Source organism: Quercus robur, chromosome 4, assembly GCF_932294415.1.
Source record: "Quercus robur chromosome 4, dhQueRobu3.1, whole genome shotgun sequence".
Classification (NCBI taxonomy): Eukaryota; Viridiplantae; Streptophyta; class Magnoliopsida; order Fagales; family Fagaceae; genus Quercus; species Quercus robur.
In genome coordinates this window covers 6,773,339-6,794,114 of record NC_065537.1, presented here as the reverse complement: position 1 = coordinate 6,794,114, position 20,776 = coordinate 6,773,339, and the positions used below count along the sequence as shown (strand labels likewise).

The 20,776-nt window shown below is 34.7% G+C and overlaps 4 protein-coding genes across 4 annotated transcripts; 1 reads left to right on the top strand and 3 right to left on the bottom strand.

The window, feature by feature from the left end:
- Positions 1-374: 374 nt before the first annotated feature.
- On the top strand, positions 375-1,718 carry LOC126724349 (NAC domain containing protein 50-like). The gene is made up of 2 exons (XM_050428927.1): positions 375-1,041; positions 1,529-1,718. Exons 1-2 carry the CDS (start codon positions 628-630, stop codon positions 1,586-1,588), a joined length of 474 nt encoding a protein of 157 aa, XP_050284884.1. The 5' UTR covers positions 375-627; the 3' UTR covers positions 1,589-1,718.
- Positions 1,719-8,026: 6,308 nt separating this feature from the next.
- Positions 8,027-10,448, bottom strand: LOC126720463 (favin-like). Its single transcript, XM_050422964.1, has one exon. It carries the CDS (start codon positions 10,271-10,273, stop codon positions 9,404-9,406), a length of 870 nt encoding a protein of 289 aa, XP_050278921.1. The 5' UTR covers positions 10,274-10,448; the 3' UTR covers positions 8,027-9,403.
- Positions 8,279-9,280, bottom strand: LOC126721268 (L-type lectin-domain containing receptor kinase IX.1-like). The gene has a single exon (XM_050424323.1). The coding sequence runs from the start codon at positions 9,278-9,280 to the stop codon at positions 8,279-8,281; it is 1,002 nt and encodes a 333-aa protein (XP_050280280.1).
- A 5,412-nt stretch (positions 10,449-15,860) lies between the features above and the next one.
- On the bottom strand, positions 15,861-19,012 carry LOC126721267 (uncharacterized). Its single transcript, XM_050424322.1, has 6 exons — positions 18,967-19,012; positions 18,502-18,706; positions 17,859-18,000; positions 16,668-16,769; positions 16,030-16,576; positions 15,861-15,940 (listed from the first exon to the last, which is right to left on the bottom strand). Exons 1-6 carry the CDS (start codon positions 19,010-19,012, stop codon positions 15,921-15,923), a joined length of 1,062 nt encoding a protein of 353 aa, XP_050280279.1. The 3' UTR covers positions 15,861-15,920.
- Positions 19,013-20,776: the final 1,764 nt, after the last annotated feature.

Below are 20,776 nucleotides of genomic sequence, written 5' to 3'. Positions count from 1 at the left end.
AAAAAAAAAAAAAAAAAAAAAAAAAAAAGAATTTCTTGAACCATAACCACTCCGTTGGTCTCTCACTAACTCAACTAAAACCCTTATCTCGTGTTCAAGTACAACTGACCTGGTGTGTAATAAATAAAATTCTAGCCACTCTCCATAGGACACGTGGAAATGCCGCCGCCGTTAGGAAAGAAAATTAATTAAACCCAATTCGAAAAAAGACAAAACAAATTGAAATTACATTGATAAACTTTCCACTACTGTTCTGACCGTTGGAGGTTTATTATCGCTAATTACCATTTTACCCCACATCTCCGATCTCTCTCTCTTTTTATATTATATAAATATAACCTTCCTTAACCCTAAACCTCCATTAATAACTCAGACCCAAAGCTTTCCTTTCTGTAATCATTATTATTTCTTCTCTTCTCTGTTGCTACAAAAACATTCAATATTGCGTGCTCTTCTCTTCAAACCCCCACTTGAAGAAATCTTCTTTTACGCAAACTCCATTCATCATCTTCAAACCCTTTGAAGATTCTCGGTTAGTTTCAACTCCAGCGATCTTTTGAGCACTCATTGTCGACACAACAACAAGGTTCGTCATCAGATCAGTGCTGGTGCAGAAGCTACTTAATTATGGAGTTGCCACCTGGTGTCAAGTTTAGACCCAATGACCAAGAAATTGTTCTCTACTATCTTCTCAACAAGGTCCAAGGGAACCCAATCTTCGAGGACTCGATGAATGTTATCGTCGACTGTGATGTTTTTGGGGATCCTAGCACGTGGATGAAGATTTTTCAAGAAACCCATATGGACCGTCTCTATTTTTACACCAAACTGAAGAAGAAAAATAAGCACGTTGAGAGATCTACACATTCTGCAACTTGGAGAAGTCAAAAGGACGAAGTGCTTTATGATGATAGCAAAACAATTCACTATGGGTCTAAGCGAAGTTTCAGTTTTGTTGCTAAGAATGGCTTCAATGGCACGGGAAGGTGGACCATGAATGAATACCGACTTGACGGGCAGTTTGCAAACACGACTAATAATGTAAGGTTTTTTCTTCTTCTTCTTCTTGATATTATATATTTATAATCCATATTGCTCTGTTTCTTGAGTTTCTTTGAAATCTATTTATATCATTAATATTTGATTCTCAAACTTGATTGCCTGAGAATAGATGAGTGTGAACTTTAACATATTCTAGGAATTGGGTGTTGACACATAATTGATTCTATGATCAAGTCCGACTTTAAATGCTTATTCTCTCCCATTTTATTTGGTTACAATTATGGTGACCCACTTTTTTTTGTCTTAATGATATTGAATTGCTTAATGTTGTATATTTTCCAAAGTTATTTGATTTTATTTATTATATATGGAATAAACAGCCATGGATTTTTTGCTGATGCATATATATGTTTCCTAATTTTCATGTTTAATAATAAAAAAATAAAAAAATACACAATGCAAAATTTCAATATGGTTTAAAGTTTGAACGTCTCCCTAAATGTTTTTGTTGTTGTTGTTATTGCAGGATAATTATGTCATCTGTTGCATTTCAAAGAAGGAGAATATCCAGAAGACCAACATCTAAGACCTCACTGGGCAAGAGATGGCGCATCTCCAATCGATCTATATTAACTTTTTTTTAATAGAAAGTAAAAAACACTAATTTCATTTTTATTATTTCTTAAATAGTGATATATCATTTTTTTTGGGTCATTTTCTGAATGAGTTACAGCATTTTTTATTGATTTTTTCAAATTTGTTAGATTAATCATGTTAATATCTTATTCTAATGTATTTGTTCCTAATTTGACCTTTGCTTTATCTTGAGCATGTATATGACGTTACTAATCAACACTAATTTCACAGTAATTCATTTTTATTATTTCTTAATTAGTACTACTTTATTTTTTTATCATTTTCTGAATGTGAGTTTCATGCATCATTTTTTTAATGATTTTTTCAAATTTATTAGATTAATCGTGTTAATATCTTATTATTCTGATGTATTAGTTCTTAAATTTGACCTCTGCTTTATCTTAGACTATGTCATGCCATGCCATTTCGAAACATAAATAAAAGAGAAGAGGAGAGGATGAAAGAGATATAAATGTAATACAAGATAAACGACTTAACTATACCTTAGGATGTTTATGAATCTTATTTAGACTCTAGAGTGATACTGGTAAACTTGTTCAAAAGTTATATTAGCTAGACTTAAGTGTATTAGACTATTAGGGTTGCGTTTGGATTGGGATGAAAACTTCTGCGTCTGCGTTTACGTTTTTTTTTTTTTTTTTTTTTTTTTTTTTTTCACTCGTTTTTTGAGCGTTTTGAGGGTTGCGGCTACTGTTCATGCACCGTTCAATGAACAGTAGCCGCAAACTTTGACTTTTCAAATTTTTTTGGACCAATCACAGCACATCGTGTACTGTTTACGGATTCACAAATTTCACTTTTCAGCAACTTTTTCATTAAAAATGGGTCCCACGATACTATTCACACATTTAAAAATTATTTCGCTACAGTGTTTTTCAGTTTTCAGTTTCAGTTTTCAGTTTTCAGCTGTATCCAAACGGACCCTAGTTGCAAAATCATCCAATTTTCCTTATTTCCTTTTGCTTTTTTTTTTTTTTAAATAATAATAATTTCTTGCTGGTATTAGCGGATAATAATTTCCTTCACACACTAGATTATGTGCTGAAACCAAGTGCTAGTACATGCAAGCCAATAATTGGTTGTCTTAGTTGGACTTTGAACTAAACACGTCCTTCACAAAGAAATAGTATTCAGCAATAATCAACTCTCTAATCCAGGGCCTATAAGTATTCCCAAATCACATCATATATTGAAAGAAAATAAAAATCAAATTACAACAACAAATAAAGAAGTATAATAAAAAGTTAAAAGTAGTTTAAGAGTCCGTTTGGGAAAAATTTATTTAATTTTTTATTAAAAGTTTATTGATGAAAGTATGGTAGAAAAAAAAAATTAAAAGAGAAAAAAAAAGTAAAAGAAAAAGTCGGCCTAGGAAACCTGTAAACAGCGCTTGCATTAAAAAAGCAAACCAAAAAGTAACTCAAATAAGCCCACAAACACTTGCAAATGATCTTTTGTTCCTGAAAAAGTAGCAAGTGGGCTTGCAAATAATCTAAAGTTTCACGTGGGGAACTTGAAATAAGCTGAATAAGCTAAAAGCTAGTTTTTTCAACTATTTTCAAATGCAGCCTAAATCAATCAGGTTCAACAAGTAATAGGACTCTATCATCCAAACCCAAAGACAACAGATGGCCTATCCTCCTCTGTTGAGGTCCAAAAACACGTGGTCAAAGGCCTGTAAATAAACACATTGTTTGGCTAGTATACAGTCCATTAGCATGAGTAAGACTGTGTTATGCTTAAGCGAAGAAAATTCAATTAGATTCTTAATTTTGCGTCACGTATTCTATTTAATTTTCAATTTTGTGCAAAGTGAATTATTGAGTGTAAAAATCGAAAATTCTAAATTTAATTAGATTCTAAATTGGATTTCAATTAGAGTCCAATTTTACACCACGTGTCCATCTAATTTTTTAATTTTTGTAGCAAGTGAATTATTAGATGTAAAAACTGAAGAGTTTAATCAAATTATAGGCCATTGTGCTATCCTTTTGAAGGGGATTTCATTATCTTTAAAATGGATAAAATTTTATTTTGATCAGATGGTTGGATCAAAAATTCAAGCTCAGCAAATAAAATGGCAAGCTTTTGGGATTTTGAACTCTTGGATCACTAGAATAATTAATCCAATGTAATTCCTCATTTTATTACTTTTTAAAAGCGTGGTTTTCATTTTTTAGGACTTAAACCAATATTTTGGCATGCTAAAGGCCTTACAAAACTTGTGAGCTAGTCGCAAAACTTCACTGATCTTCATAGCAAGCTTGATTTTTCACCAATCTCTCACACTCATCCTTTACAATTAAACCTACATAAATACAGGAAAATGATTGATTGAATTACTACCAAATTTGGTATGGAACTAAAGCCAACAAAGGATAGTTGGAAATCACAACTTTACACACTTAATTCACCTTCTAAGTTTTTCAAGTTAGCTATATCATATTATTAAATATTTTGGTACAAATTGTTTTACATGGAACAAAACCATATCAATGTAGATGTCCAAACCATGTTACCATTGGCACTTTAGCTAGGCCCAGTGAAAAGGTACACATGGGGCTCAAGAGCATGCTAGACATCTTGAAAAGATGGTTGAGAGCTATAAGCATATATGGATAGAAAAAGAGAATTCACAATAGGGGAATTGGTTTGGCAAGCAATCCCACATGTACAGGGAGTTGCTGGCACTAGAAGACGTAAATTCAGGAGGGACACTAATTCTATATAGGCTCATTGATGGAGAAGTTAAGTATTGCATGACAACAAGAGCTTTCTTTAATTTGCACAAATAAATAACACAAATCACTGAGCCAAAATGACCCTAGTCGCAACCAAAGAAACTAAGAATAAGAAGAAAGACAATGAGTTACAGGTAATCAAAAATAATATCGAGTACCGTACATTGAAAAAATTAAATGCCCACATTTTCCCTTTTACTCCTTTTAGTTACCACCTGGTCCTGTGCTATGATCCAGGGGCAGATTCGTCCATAATAACCACTATAAACCAAAATAGGCTCCACCGCTTTAAACTCTCACTTCGGCCCATCAAAGGGTAGACAGCCGGGAGCCCATTGGACATGAAAAACTAACTAAACGAACTAGTATCTTCTCCTTAAAAAAAATAGTATTACTGTTGAAAAAATTATTTTCATTATCTAACTTACCTTTTTTTAATGACAAAAGTTTTTTTTTTTTTTTTTAATATAGAAAATTTAATAATAAAAGGTAGGTAATAAATTTTATGTTATAACATTTTTTTTTTTTTGGATAGAATGTTATAACATTTTGATTAAATGTAAATATTACAATATAAATTAAGGAGAAAGTTTAGTTACAAAATTAGTTATAACCTAAGGTTACAACTTTATTCCATATCTATTGGATTACATATTCTTCTTATATCCTCTATACTTGCATAGTTTCTAGAAAATTAAAAATCAATAGTTATGTTATCAATACATCGTTTAAATTGCAAGTTTTTGTACCTTAAAATATAAACTCATAGATCATATAGTAAATAAGTATCCAATTGACACAAAATTTGACATGTGCATTAAGAGCGTAGAGAACATACAATTTAACGGTTAGATTTTTAAAATATCTAGTAATGTTTATTTTATTGAGTTATAATCGGTTTTGTAACTAAACTTTATTCTTAAATAAATGTAATCATAAGTGTGTTTTCATCGTAGGACTTGCAATGAAACACATTAAAATCATTTTAAATTTTTGATCTAAAAAATATTTTCCAGGTCTTTTTTTTTTTTTTTTTTTTTTTTTTTTAATTTAGCAAAAGTTGACGAAAATTCCTTAATTGATTAAATCTAAAACTTAGAGGATTAAAATGAATAAAAGCAAACTTAGAAGACTGAAATGAATTCTAGAAAAACTTAAAAGATGAGTTTTGCATTTTAGCCTTTTTTTTTTGTAAATTAAAAAAAAAAAAAAAAAAAAAAAAAAAAAAAAAAAACACAAGCCAAAGAATCCAAAACAAATGTAAGTAGAAAAAGAGGGAAAAAAATGAAAAATACAGGAAAAGAAAAAAAAAACAAAGAAAAAGAAAGAGAAAATCAATTTGGTATAATAAAAATAAGAAAAAGTCATGCACATGGGTTTTTTATAGTCCACCTCTTTCTCCCTCGGTATTCTTTCGGTAAAAAAACATTTCGGTTGATCTAGGTCCCACCAATATTCCCTCATTTACTCTTTCCAACCAACTACTAAAAAAAAATACTACAATCTTTTCACTTTTTTTCTTTTCCTTTTCATTTTCCATCCCCTTTAAATATGACCGTAAAGTGTAGCTTTCTATTGGTGAGTTCTAGTGTAGTTATTAGGTAATTATCATGTTCTGCTTTCGCTTAAGAAAGTCCAATTACAAAAGTCCAATTAAGATTCTTAAAGTTTAGCTTTTGCTTAAATAATTAGGATAAGAAGAAGAAGTTTCATTAAAGAAACTTCTTCTTCTTAATTATTTAAGCGAAAGCAGAACATGATAATTACCTAACAACTACAGTTTTGCTTTTGCTTAAGAAAGTCCAATTAAGAAAGTCCAATTAAGATTCTTAAAGTTTAGCTTTTGCTTAAATAATTAGGACAAGAAGAAGAAGTTTCATAATTAGACCTACTAGTCCACTACGGAACTTTCTCTTTCTTCTCTTTTATTTTGTTAATGTAGTACTAATTAAGTTCTTCCCATGTAACACGTTTAAAGAAACCAAGAAAGCAAAGTCAAGAGTCTATTTTCTGTGTACATACTTGGTTTGGCATTTGTTCAAAAGGTCAAAGATAAATGCAATTGTGTACATACTTTGAAAAGAATCAAATCCACTATAATCCGATCTGTTCACTTTTTAATTCATAAAAAATCTAGAACTTTAGCTCTAAAGATTCAAAAATCAACTATTGATCACGGGTGAAGAATTAGCAGATTTGGAATCATAAACTTATTACTTATTAAGAAGGTAAGGTACCAATTAAGTTGGTACTACAGGAGTCTATATGCTGAACACGCATAAGTTGGCTTGTTCAATTTTTTTAAGAAAAAAAGGGTGTTTGGAGATTGATCCCCTTTTGCTTCATCTGATTCCTACAATTAAAAAAGCATAGTAGTTAGTTTGAATTGGTAAAAATACATTGTATAATTGATCTCACAAAGAGACTTTCTATGAATGTGTTTTTCTTCCAGCTTTTATTTTCAATGGTTTTTCCTAAAAGATGTCAAGAAGAAAGATATGACCACTTGCATACCTACTCTATAAAAAAATTTCTTGGTTCTTTGTTCTTTCATTTTTCTTTTTATAAATAAATTTGATTACTTCCAATCTTACTTTTGAGTTAAAAAAACACAATTTATTGACTTGACTCATAACAGTTAAACAACCAATTATTGTTTTGTGTCTATAAGCTTTCTCAAAAACAAATTCTACGTGATTAATTAGTCATTTTGCATATTAATATATCATATCACATTTATCATGCATGTAAAAAGTTCTTCAATGAGGTATGAATTTTACGCTATATAGAACTAGTGTGGCTTACTCTAGTAGCAAGCACCATCATGAACAAGAACATAGAGGTGTGGTTTGCAACATAAAAATGCAAACCACAGATTTTGATAGATCTGGTAATTGGTTCGGATTATCAATTACCATATACATAACTTTCTCTCAAAAAAAAAAAAAAAAAAAAAAAACCCATATACATAATGCTTATTTTGATAGATCGTTGAAAAGTAGCACACATTTTTCTAATGAGTCATTTGGTAATAAAAGGCTGGCCATATATAAGTCTAGAGATGGTTAAATAATGCAACAACTCTGTTGGTTACTATAGCTCAAGAATTAGTGTAAACTACAGCAACCATTTAAAAAAAAAAAAAAAAAAAAAAAAAAAAACAATTTGAAGATACTGAACTGAATGAAATCAGTTAATCAAGTCTAGAAAAACTTGATTAAACTGAGATTAAATCTTGATGACAGGAATTTTGAGATCGCTCATGATGTGTAATACTCCATTTTTTTCAATTAAAAAATGGAATCTTGGGGAACGGAGGGATCTATTTGAGTTTCTAATCATGAATATGATAATTGGGACACAAGGCCACAAGCAGCCCCCAAAATGAAAGCACAAGCTAACTTCAACTATTCTGAAAAACTACAGATTTTATTTTCTCAACTGGTTTTCCTTAATTTCGCCACAAACATGGTATTAGTGTGACTTCAAGTACAATTTTCTAACTTGGTTTCCTAATATATAAGCCAGCAGTAGCCCAAGAAATAAGCATCAGTTTAATTGTAGAGATCAACCAAACTGTAAAGAAACTTGTTATAGTTTTGTATCGCTCAATATTTGTGCACTGATTTATTACCACCAAAGAAATAGTAGCATTTTCATTGGAATATGAGATACTACAAGCATTTTAAGATTGCCAGTATTAACATAATGTGAGAGAACTAAGAAGAGTAAAAAGGAAGCAAGATGACGGGTGTATTGTAATGATACTTCCTAAGGTATAATAATTTTGAGAGTGGTAAGGCATAACATATGCATATTACTAAGACAATCAATCCTGTGCTCCAATTGCCATTCAACTTTGCAATAATCCCTCCGTGTCACACCCTTGAGTCGTCCTTGGTAGCTGATGTGCTCCCTCCTTTGCTTGTACAAGTGAACTGGAGGATTTGGTCGGCAGTCATCGCTTCAGGGGCATAATAATATGATGGCAGAGGCATTTTGGACGGAAGGGAAGGCAATGGTGCTTCATAATTAAGAACCCTAATTGCTTGCCTTATAGAAGGTCTTAAAGTGTGATCTGGATGAGCACACCATAGCCCAATAATCATCAAACATTTCATCTCGTCCATGTCATAATCCCCATTTAGCGTCTCATCCACTGCTTCTAAAAGCCTTCCCTCTCCATATAACACCCACACCCAATTGAGTAAACTAATCTTTGATTCTTCTACCTTTGGCTCCACTACTTTCCTCCCACATGCAATCTCTAATGCCACCACCCCAAAACTAAAAACATCTGATTCCTTACTAAACTTGCTTGTAATAAAACACTCTGGAGCAATGTAGCCCCTGGTTCCGGCCAAATCCGTTGTTTGTAAGCCAAGTCCGTGGTCCACAAACCTCGCTAGACCGAAGTCACCAAGTTTTGCGTTGAAGTTTGAATCTAACATCACGTTGCTTGATTTGATATCTCTATGCACTACACATTGCTCCCATTCCTCATGGAGATAGAGTAATCCAGATGCTAACCCGTGAACAATTTTGGACCTCCTTGGCCACGAGAGATGACTTCTCAAGTCAAATAAATGTGAATCTAGACTTCCATTGGGCATGTACTCATAAACCACTACAAACTCCTGTTCGTGGCTCCAACCAACGAGTTGAACCAAATTGCGGTGTCTCAAACGACTTATAGATATCACCTCAGAAATGTACTCCTTTTTTCCTTGGTTAGAGTTGCTTGATATCTTCTTCACTGCAATTTCCATGTCCGTTTTTGCCAAGAAACCTTTGTAGACGCTTCCAAAACCTCCTTGCCCTAGCTTCCCTTCCTCTGAAAAGTTATTAGTTGCCACAACTAAGTCCCTGTAGGCAAACATTTTTGGTCCAGTTCCTTCTATTAGATCTTCATTTTCTTCTACTACTTTTCTTTTGGAATTTCTCCCCAAAATGTAAGAGCCAAAACTTAACCCAACAACCAAAAGCACCAGTCCTATTATTAATCATATCAACCACATCTTAAAGCTCCCTTTCCCTCCATTTTGGGTCGAACCCAAATCCAAAGTTGAACTGAAATTCCAACTTCTGATCGCTTGGACTGGAACTCCTCCTCCAGTTGCTGCAGAGAAGCCCATCATCACTTTTTCTGGGAGAACATCTCTCAGCTTTACATTATGAGTAAGATTCAAGGGTAGGTTTGGAAGATTCAAGTATTTCAAAAATACACTGAGAATCTCAGAGGTTCCATCATAGGAGACTGTTGCTACCAAAATGTCCCCGGAGGTTAGATTCCAAGTACTGTTAGCGATGGAGACAAGGGAGTTCACATCAATACCAACATGGTTGTCACTAGGAGCATCCCCCCACGCTGCATCTTGCCAGGTATCAAACTCCACCGCTACCATCTTGCTTGATGATTTGCCCACAGTTGTGCCATTGAAGAGACCCATGTAACTTCCATCAGAACCCGTAGGAGCATCAACGGAATCTTCTGAAGTGATAAAGAATGCAATTCCAACACCAGAGTGACCCCATGATGACTCATTATTACGAGTTCTGATTACGAACTCAAAAGTAGTTGTGAAATTTGTTGTGGTATTTACAACGGGATCCCACAGTGGGATGGGTTTGTAATAGTATGCTCGGCCTGTGGCAAGATATTTATTGTCACCAAAGTTATCCACATTATCGGTGAGTCGTATTGATGGGTGCTCATCAACTTGGGCTTTCGTGGCTGTACCAGAAACTGTGATGTTGTTGTCATTGGGTAAGAAGTTCGGGAAGGAAAAGCTTATCATGGAGGTGGTGTAAGGGAAGCAACAAAAGAAGAAGACACAAAGGAAGGGAAGAGAATATAAGGATTGAGAATCCATGCGGTGGATCAGTGAGGAAGAGGCAGGTCCCTATCAAAAAAATGAGGAAAAGGAAGATAGCTATAATCATTGTGATTGGAGGTATATATAAATATAGGAAAAAGCTCAACGTGCATGGTACGGTTTAAATAATTTGAAATTTTCATTGTTGTATGTCATTTCGATAATTTTAACGAGCATGTTAAATTTCATCGATCTTTATTTATTGTATGATTTAAAAATTTATTTTTTATGCATAATTTTAAATTATGAAAATTTGAACTTTAAATATTTGATTGGTAAAATAGTAATTAGTATTTTATCTTTTTAAAATTTTTGCAAGCATAAAAAATATATAAAGATAATATAATTTAACGGTGAATTTGTTAAAAAATCGCATTTAATAAAAAAATATTAAATAATGTAATATAATTAAAGTTACACCAGTATTTTTTTTCCCTTTTATAAGTTTCAATACTTTAGCTTTTAATGATTGTTCTTTAACATTAAACCAAAACACCTATCAAGTTCGAAGTGACTGGTCCTAGCTAGACTCCTAGTGGAGAGTCGAAGCCGGTAATTAAGGAGAGTGGGGGACTGTGAATGTGAGGATTTAATTTAATGAGAATCTATTATTTAACAAGAGTGTAATTTTTCATTCAGAAAAAAAAAAAAGTGTAAATTTTCTTTAATTATTATATAGGTTTAACTTGAATTCATCTTTTCATTTTTTTTTATTAAAAAAAATTTCTTAACTATTTATATATATATTTTTTGTAATATGTTTATAATGTTAATTAATTATTTCTCATGAGATATATTATTATATTTTCTTTAAATCTTTTTTCATTTAGTTAATTTTTTTTATGTAAACACGAACCCGCTGACTTGGCCAATTTGTTAAGTCAAGTCCTACCCAACCCCCCCCCCCCCCCCCCAATCTTTTTTTGGGATAAAGAGATACTTTAAAAATAAAATAAAATAAAAAAAGAAACTAGGAAATACTTATATTAAATCACTTCGAAAATCTATGTCCTTCCCTCTATTTCCTCTTCCTCTTTTGCTCTTCTCTTCTCTTTCCAAAAATGATTAGGTATTTTCAAAGTGTAATGACGTACTCTCTTCACTCACATTCATGTGAACTCCATTATGAATTTAATTTGTAAATCCTATCATAAATGTGAAAAAATGGAGTATCACGTCACTGTGTTCCTGAAATATCTAAGAATTACTTCTCAAAATCTACATTTTTCCTCTTTTTCTCTACTTCTTGGCAGGGTCTTAATCAATTATTCTAAAACTGCATATTTAGCCACAAGGCCCATAACTATTTCACGTGCTTTTTTATTTTATTTTTTATTTTTTTTATAAGAACTATATTACGTGTATTTTTTAGAGTTTCGACCTATAACGTTTGCTCCTGATGATGTTCTTGATCATCAGACTAAGACACTAAACAATTTTTGATATAGGCGGAAATTGAACCCAGATCTCTTATTCAACCATTAGAGACTTTACTAGTTGAGTAACTAGAACCCATAACTATATTATGTGTTGATCTCAGTATTGTAGAAAAGTGGTTAGCAAGTGTGAAATGACAAACAATTCAACATAGTATGACCTTTTCTCCCTCCTAAAATTGACCTCTACTTTTCCACTTTGTCACTCTTTCGACCGACCCCAAAAAGAAGGTGGAAAATCCTCAAGCTCAGTGTCACTCAAGGTAGCAGCAAGGGCTTTGCTTTTCCCAACGGTCTTGAGATAGGTTGGACATTCTTGTTTCATATGCCTAAAACCTTGATATCCGAAGCACTTTGGTCCAGAGAGAACAGTGTACTGACCGCCATCCCTAGCATCCTTCTCCCCTTTATCATGGCTTTTGAATTGTGAAGAATTGGATTACTTTCGGTCATTGTCAAATCCTTTCGCATTGGTGTTCTTCATGAAATTTTTGAATTGCCTTGTGATATAGGATTTCATTTTAGAATCTTCATCGTCCGAAGTCTCATCTATGTCACTGTTTTTGGCCTTCAGTGCCATAATCTTACCCTTACTCTATTTCCCAATCTTGATCAAACCCAATTCATAGGTCTGCAAGTTGCCAACCAACTATGTCAAAGGAATTTTATCAATGTCTTTTGATTCCTCAGTGGCGGTGATGATCTTGGCATGGAATCTCTCAGGTAGAAATCTGAGCACCTTTCTAACAATCTTGGTTTCGGGAATGGTTTTCCCAAGATTAAAGGCAGAGTTTACTAAGTCCTTGAGCTTGGCATAGAACTCATCGAACAACTCATCCTCCTCCATCTTAATCTCTTTAAAGCTCGTGGTAAGCTTTTGAAACTTTGAATCATTGACAGCCTTAGTTCCTTCATAGGTTGTCTGGAGGATGGTCCATGCTTTCTTTGTAGTTTCAATGGAGGATATCTTTTTGAACTCCTCATTCGTGACTGTGCTAAATAATGCATTCAATGTTTTGCTGTTGAAGTTTGTCTCTTTAATCCTAGCATCATCCCAATCAGCTGGCGCTTCCTTTAACTTAGTCCAGTCAATCTCTACAACTTGCCACACTTTTTCATCTAATGACTGCAAGAAAGCTCTCATGCGTACTTTGCAGTATGCATAGTTAGTGCCATCAAATAAAGGAGGTATTATTAAAGATTATCCTCTATCCATGACAAACATGGGTCAATGGTTCACACAGCAAAGATTAACCCTAATTAGAGTGTGTCTGCTCTGATACCACTTAATAGGCCAAGAATGTATTGAACCCTCATGGTAAATTAACCAATTAATTAGCCAAGTGAATTAATTAGATTCAATTAACATGCAAAGCGCGTGGTAGCACAAACAAATCACCAAATAACTAAATGCAGTGGAAAATAAATTTGACAAGGTGATTTGTTTACGAATGGGGAAAACCTCTGAGATAAAACCCCACCGAGTGAATTTAAGGTCACCACTCCCAAGAATACACTATTATCAAAACAAGCGGTTACAAGTAAAGGAATCCCAGTATCTTATACCAACCTACAGTTAAACCCTTACCCCAATACACAGTTAGACTTGTAATGTAGTGACAATCTCTCTTTTCAATGCACGGCTCCAAGTACATTGTTAGGTTCTAAATGTTTTAAACAATTGGCAAATCATGAATACAAACTTGTCTAGATATAGATCTAAAAGTCTATAGGTTTTATTAGACAATGCTCAATGTAGTTCAAGTCAAGATTCAAGAACATACAAGTTGCAGGAAGAAGATTTCATAATCTGTCTGGTTCGATCGATCGAAAGACAGGCTCGGTCGATCGAAAGTCGTATCTGTAGAATTTTAATTAAACCCAAATAACAGTTCAAGCCCATTAAGGATTAGGGTTTCTAATCTACTTCTCCCAGTATATAAAGGAAACCCTAAGCACGTTTTTTTGTGGCTTTTCAGAGAGAAAAGAGTGTGCCTCTTTTGTATTTTAGGTTCTGTTCCTAAAAAACTCTTTTATGTCTTCTACCGGTACTATTCCTTGAAGAATCTCAAGATCCGGTATTGTAGAAGTTGCTGCCTTCTCTTGTCATCAAAGGTGTTGATGATCTAAACCTTCAAGGGTGGTCTTGGAGTCACGAACAGGAGAGTTTGTGTTGCTAAACCTTTGAGTGGGATCTCAAAGTCACAAACGGGAGTGTTTGTGTTTTGCAAAGGCCAAAGAAAGAAGGAGTCCGTAGATTCAGAGCTTGCACGTGGTCGTGTCAGTAAGTTCTACCGGTTGGTAGCAATAAGAAGTCGAGCGTGGGGGTTTGTAAGTCTTATTGTATGAACTTCGATTCTTTCTAGTGGATTTGCTTTTTACCTTGAGGATAGCTAGGTTAAATCTTTCCCAGGTTTTTACCGGTTTGGTTTCTTGGGTGATCATATCTTGTGTTATTTATCTTTCCGCTGCTTTGCATGATATGATATTTGTGATTGTGATAACCTAGATTTGTTAAATTGGACTAAATAACAACTTGGCTAATTACCTAGGTTAAATCAATTGAGTTTTAAAGGGGTCTAAAAACTATCATATGTGACTAACCAATTGATGCATGGATCCCAGTACGTGACTAACACACCAACTTAAGAAAGATGTTGGCTGCAAAGTTCTTCAGTTCATCAATATGAAGATCAAGAAGCTCTTGGGTCACAAAATCCTACGGCGTACAAACGCAGCAGCTTTTTCAAGAGAAGATGAACTAGGGCAAATTATCTCCGGTCACAATATGCTTGAATAAAACATTTTCATCATATGAGACGACCCTTAAAATAATCCTTATATATGTCTAGGGTTTTGAGAAAAGAAAACCTAAACACATAGCTTGAATATGCGTGAAAAACAGTTTTGAAAAATTGATTTTCGTAATTCTCGATAGATACTGCTGTCGAGCTTATCTATCGAGTTTCACATTTTAAATCTGTCGAGTTTCACATTTTAAAGAGCAGCACTTCTTCACTTGATTCTTGGACAGATTTGCATGGCTTCAAAACTTGGACTTGAACTCTTATTCCTTGAAATATTAAACACATCATAAATCTACCCAATTATAAGTAAAGTGCGTTTTGTCAAAGGATTAGTCAATTCTAAATGACATATGTTCTTAAGATGATCCACATATGTCCTAACATTTAGCTTTCACAAAAACCCAAATAGATTGCTTAAGGCACTACAAAAAAAAGGACTTCTGGCCGCGTTTTTAAAACGCGGCTACATGCCAAAAAAACGTGGCTATAGCCTATAGCCACGTTTTTTTAGGCCACGGTTTCTAATGTGGCCTAAAACCCGTGACTATAGGACTGATGGTCCTATGGCCGCACTTTTTAACCGCGGCCCAAGCCCGGGCCCTATAGCCCCGTTTAAAACGCGGCCTAAGGGTATGGGCTTAGGCCGCGTTTAACCTTAGGCCGCGTTTTGAACGCAGCCTAAGATTGAACCTTAGGCCGCGTTTAAAACGCAGCCCAAGGTTCAACCTTAGGCCGCGTTTCAAACGCAGCCCAAGGGTGAACCTTAGGCCACGTTTAAAACGCAGCCCAAGGTTCAACCTTAGGCCGCGTTTAAAAAGTGCGGCCATACCTCCCATTGTGACGGACTGTACACTCATTTAAGCCGCGTTTTAACCGTGGCCTAAGGTTCAGTCTTAGGCCGCGCTTAAAACGCGGCCTAAGGTTCTACTCTTAGGCCGCGTTTTAAACGCGGCCCAAGATTACAACGTTAGGCCACGTTTTAAGTGCGGCCTAAGCCCCCCGAATTCTTATTATGAATTTGGTCTATAGCCACGTTTTTATCGTTTTAAAAACGTGGCTATAGTATTTTTTTTTTTTCCTTTTTATTTCCTTTTGCTGGGCAGATTTTTACAAACCTGTCAAACAACCCAGAATTCCAATAACAACCCAGAATTCCAATAACAACCCAAAATATCTCTAATAACAACCCAAAATTCCAACAAAATATCAAGTACGAATTTTCTCAAGTATTAATTTTCTCTAAATAAATATCCAAACAACTATACATGAAGAGTCCACGAAGAGTCCAAACAATATTACAATTATGTTTACAATATTTTCAATATCCACGAAGTTACCATATTCCGAATATCCAAACAATTATACATGAAGAGTCCATGAAGAGTCCACGAAGATATTATACTATGATGTTGCGCTATATCCTGAAAATATTATATACACAAAATTAGTAGCACATAATATTGCGATAAACACGCAAGTTTCATTAACTAAAACACAAAGTTTGTATTACCTGAATATCCAGTTAAACTGGATGGTGGCATGTTCTTTTGGAAGAAGGCTACTATTTCATCCATTCTCCGCTTTGTATCGGCCATTTCCCGCTTTGTTTCGTCTAGCTGCTGCTGATGCCGTGTTTCTGATTCGCGCATTGCTTCGGCCAGTTGCTGCTCATGCCGTGCATTTGACTCCCGCTTTGCTTCGGCCAGTGCTTCGGCTAGTTGCTGCTCATGCCGTGCATCTGACTCCCGCTTTGCTTCGGCCAGTGCTTCGGCCAGTTGCTGCTGATGCCTTTGCTCTGAGTCAGCAAGTTGGTCCCTCATCGAATTTTCCAATGCAATCATTCGTTGGACCGTTTCAGTGGACGACGGCCCAAGCACACATGGAAGGTTGGACCCACTTCTTCCTGATGGGGTTGGTCCAAAACCGACCCCACGGACACGTCCAGAACGTTCTTCGCCCATCACTTGAGCAAACGCATCATCTTTTGCCCAGAGAATTCCATCGCGATGGTCTCCTACTAGCTTGCCCCCGTTGTTTAAAATTTCTTTCATTTTATCCTGTTTTCATATAAGAACCAAATAACATATTATTTGCTATAAACATTTCACGCACAAATTAGAAAATAAATAGGTTATGATATAGGCTTACAATCTTGTCTCGCACTTCATTACTAATAGGAGTCCCATCTTTCTTGCTGTATGCTTTTATGAAAACATCTGCACGCTCCACTGCTTGGCCGTTTTCTTTTGCCTACATCATATTCAACAGTCTCATTACAATAGTGAAAATTTATGTCGGTATGAAGCGACAACCAAACATAGCAAATGGAATTTGGAACATAACATGCAATATAACCATAAAACAAATTCCGTAAACATGTAGTTTATTACGTTCAAAAAGACGAGTTGTTTTCTTCATGTGAATGCTTTGTATCAAGCGGTTTTTGGTACCAACACTCTTTATAATATTAGATTTAATAAAATAGTCATTTTGTAAGAGGTAACGTTTGAAAAAGTGTGGCCATAACTATATGCCACAACTATAGCCACGTTTCTTAAATGTGGTTATATCTGTTACCTATAGCCACGTTTAAAACGCGGCTATAACCCCCTAACTATTTTTAGAATTTGTCTATAGCCACGTTTCTTAAATGTGGTTATATCTGTTACCTATAGCCACGTTTAAAACGCGGCTATAACCATAGCACTATTTTTATAATTTGTCTATAGCCACGTTTTAAACGCAGCTACAACCCCCTAAATATTTTTACAATTACTCCATAGCCACGTTTGAAACGCAGCTACAACCCCCTGCCTATATGCATCCCAATTGCTATATACCAAACTAAACTCTTGCTAACAAAGTGGCAAACATAAATATTAATGAAATCACTAATCAAAAACAGGAAACATCACAAGAAATGTCTATTAACAGTCATAAACATGCAAACATAATAATTTCAGTAAACTAGTTTCTTCAAACTCTTCAGATTCATCACACATAATAATTTTAATTCAACCAAACAATATGTACGGAAACTCTTTTGTGCTTTTTTAATATTGATTAATTCTAAACCAAGAAGTTTGTATTATTACAGTAATGAAATTGTGGATTGCTTAGTTTGGACCCTACGACAACGTTGGGCATTGCCACCATTACTGTCATCTCCATGCAAAATCTATTTTAATTTCCATGAATTCGAATCGACCATGTTCTTTCAACAACAAAATAAATAAATAAATACAACTAGAATTTATTGATACCACCAATATGTCACAAGTTCAATTAAAATAGTAGAGCGTTAAAACTTGGCTAGTTATTGTATAATGCATTTCTTACCATATTATCAGCAGTTTGTGCAAAACTTATAGGCCCTGTCCTCGCTATATCCTTCTGAAACGAACGACTTCTCTTGTTCGTATCCACTAATTCCTTTACACATTCCCGCCAACAAATTAAAACAAACAAATCAGTTAAAACACTGTACTCGGTATAGAGCAAGAAAATAGAGCAAGAAAATAGAGCAAGAAAATAGCGCAACCTTCGTTTTAGAATCAAACCAATAGTCAACTAGTGCGCGGTAGTCCTGCTCGTCAGCCCAAGATGGTTTGTTTTTATACACTTCTTCTTTTAACGCATCTTTTGGGTAGCATTTTTTTTTTTAACTTACTTCTTCGGTTCCTTCTCAACTCTCCTAATAAATGCATTGCCCAGTTCATTTGATTAGCTGGGCTAATAATCTCTGGGTCAATGATCCATTTTTTCTGAAATGCAAAAAATGAGTTAGCATAGTGCAATAATTCACCCTACTGAAAATGCCATTTAGCACATACATGACTATACATAACAATTAAAAGTATCTTAATTTGATACAACCTCTATCTCTACCCAAGCGTTTTCTTTGCATTTACGGTCGACATGCGTCCAAGTAGCAGGCATAAGTGGGCAATAGTTGCGGCAGATGCATAAGGTGCCCAACCACCTTTTGAATGTTTGCCCGCTTTCCCCAACCGGTTGCTTGCTCCCATTTAACCCACATACAAGTTTCTTGTTCGGTGGAAGAGCCCATATACGCTGCATTAGCGTTATTCCACGTTTTTTATTTATATTATTGGATATTGGGGATTCCTGAACTGAATCTTCTGCACGCCCATCATTGGATGGTGCGGTTTCTTGGACCAAATCGCCTGCATATAGTAAACCATTATTAGAGAGAATGAAATTTCAAAGTTCACAATTACAGAGAAGTCACTGTATATAGCTCAAGTGCTCAACTAACATGATATATGTGATCTTTGTAAATGTGGAGATTTTGATACTTAAAGAAACTGATAATAACAAATAAGTCGATGTCTCTATCTAAAAGCTGTTTTTATCCCTTTCAAAAATAAAAAACTGTTTTTATCCAAAAAATATATGTAAGTTGCATATAATTCAACCATAATACCATTACTGCCAGTGTCATGTACATGCACAGCCAAGTTGAATATCATTTCCAAAGCTCGTAAATCACATGAATATCATTATTACAGCTTGGGTAAAATAACCTCAAACAAGAACATAATACCCATCAAAAGAAATTAGAACTTTTACCTCAAATAAAGTGATGAAGATGCTTTGGGGTTCCTAAGTATTTTTCTGGTGATCTTGTCGAAAAAATGATGGTGAGGATTGATTGCTTTGGAGTGGAGGCCGGTGGGTGAGTGTGGAAGTGAGTGTGTGTGTGTGTGTGTGTTTAAGTAAAGATAAAAGAAAGAAAATGAAACACAGAAAAGAGACAGCCAGCCAAAAGAGAGAAGAGAGGTGGGTGAAAATGAGTGATGGGGAGTGGTGTTAGGTAGGGGGCACGTGCGAACTAAAAATCTGACTTGACCCCCTCTTTTCTTTTTGTTTTTTCTCTGATGACAAGGACATTACACATCCATAGTGAACAAAATATGAGATAAAAGTAACTATGCTAAATGGAGTTAGGAATAAAAATATCCTTTAGAGACCGAATTAGTTGTTTTTAAAAGTGTTGAACTTAGTTGATATGAACCCAAACTCCAAAGAAGTTTAGTAAAATTTACTGAAGGACACTCATTACCATTTCCCTTCTTAGCATTACTTGATTTTGCATGAAATGTGTGCCACTATATTTATTGAGTCCAATTTTATTGGAGTTTGTGTTCCTTAGAAATTCATTTACTTTTCCGAGGAACAAGTCCAATTCCTTAGTATTACTTGCTTTTTATTAATTTCTTAAAGAAGTGCACATTTGAAATTGATTTGGTCCCTAATTATGTCAAGTGGTGGTACTTAATTGGATCATTTCCCTAAATCTCACTTCTTCTAGAACCCATCTAGGAGAAGATGTAACAAATTTTGTCCTTACCCCCAAGTTTGCACAGCCAATTTGGTTCCATGCACAACCAAAAATTTTCCATACCCTCAACAAATTGCAAGCTGGCCAGATGCCAAAGAAAAAGCGATCTCCCATCCCACGCGACCTCACCATCTTTTACTAAAAAATAAGTAAGGCCTCCCATGCAAATCAAGTTTCCTCAATATTTTTCACACACGTCTCTACCCTCTCCACAGAGAAACACCCAAACTCCCAGACACTACAAAAACTATCAAAACCCAGAAAATACACAAAAAAACCTTCTCACAAACAAAACCTGCAAGAATCCCTCAATCATATAGAAATCCAACCAAAAACCCAGCTCTAAACCCCTACAAACTTTATAGAGAAACACCCAAATTCCCAGCCAAGAACACCACCAAAAATACCCAAAAACAATGCCCTTGCAAACCCAAATAGAACCATAAATATCCCTGTTTTAACCCATAAAATCAACCCCAAAATCGACAATCTCAACCCCCACTGAAAATAACCCAGCAAATCCTCCAAAACTCTCACTACAAATATCCTAGAATAAGCCAAGAAAAATCCCACTGGAACTACAGCCAAAACCCCACTGTCAAACCCTTAACAATTCTCAGGAAGACCCAAAAATAGCCACTGTAAACCCAACACTGAAAACTCCATCAGATACCAAGAAAAATCCCTTCATACAAACCAACCAGAAAACCCATTTGAAAACAGCATCAACAGAGCATAAAAAAAAAAAATGAAAGATAAATGGAGCAGAAGCATAAGCTAAATACCAAGACATGAAAGCAGAATACAAAGAAGGAAATAAGAAATTCAAAAGCAGAGAACCATACAGAAAATTTTCTTGAATTTTAAGGTCAACAAATTTTCTACTTTCTTG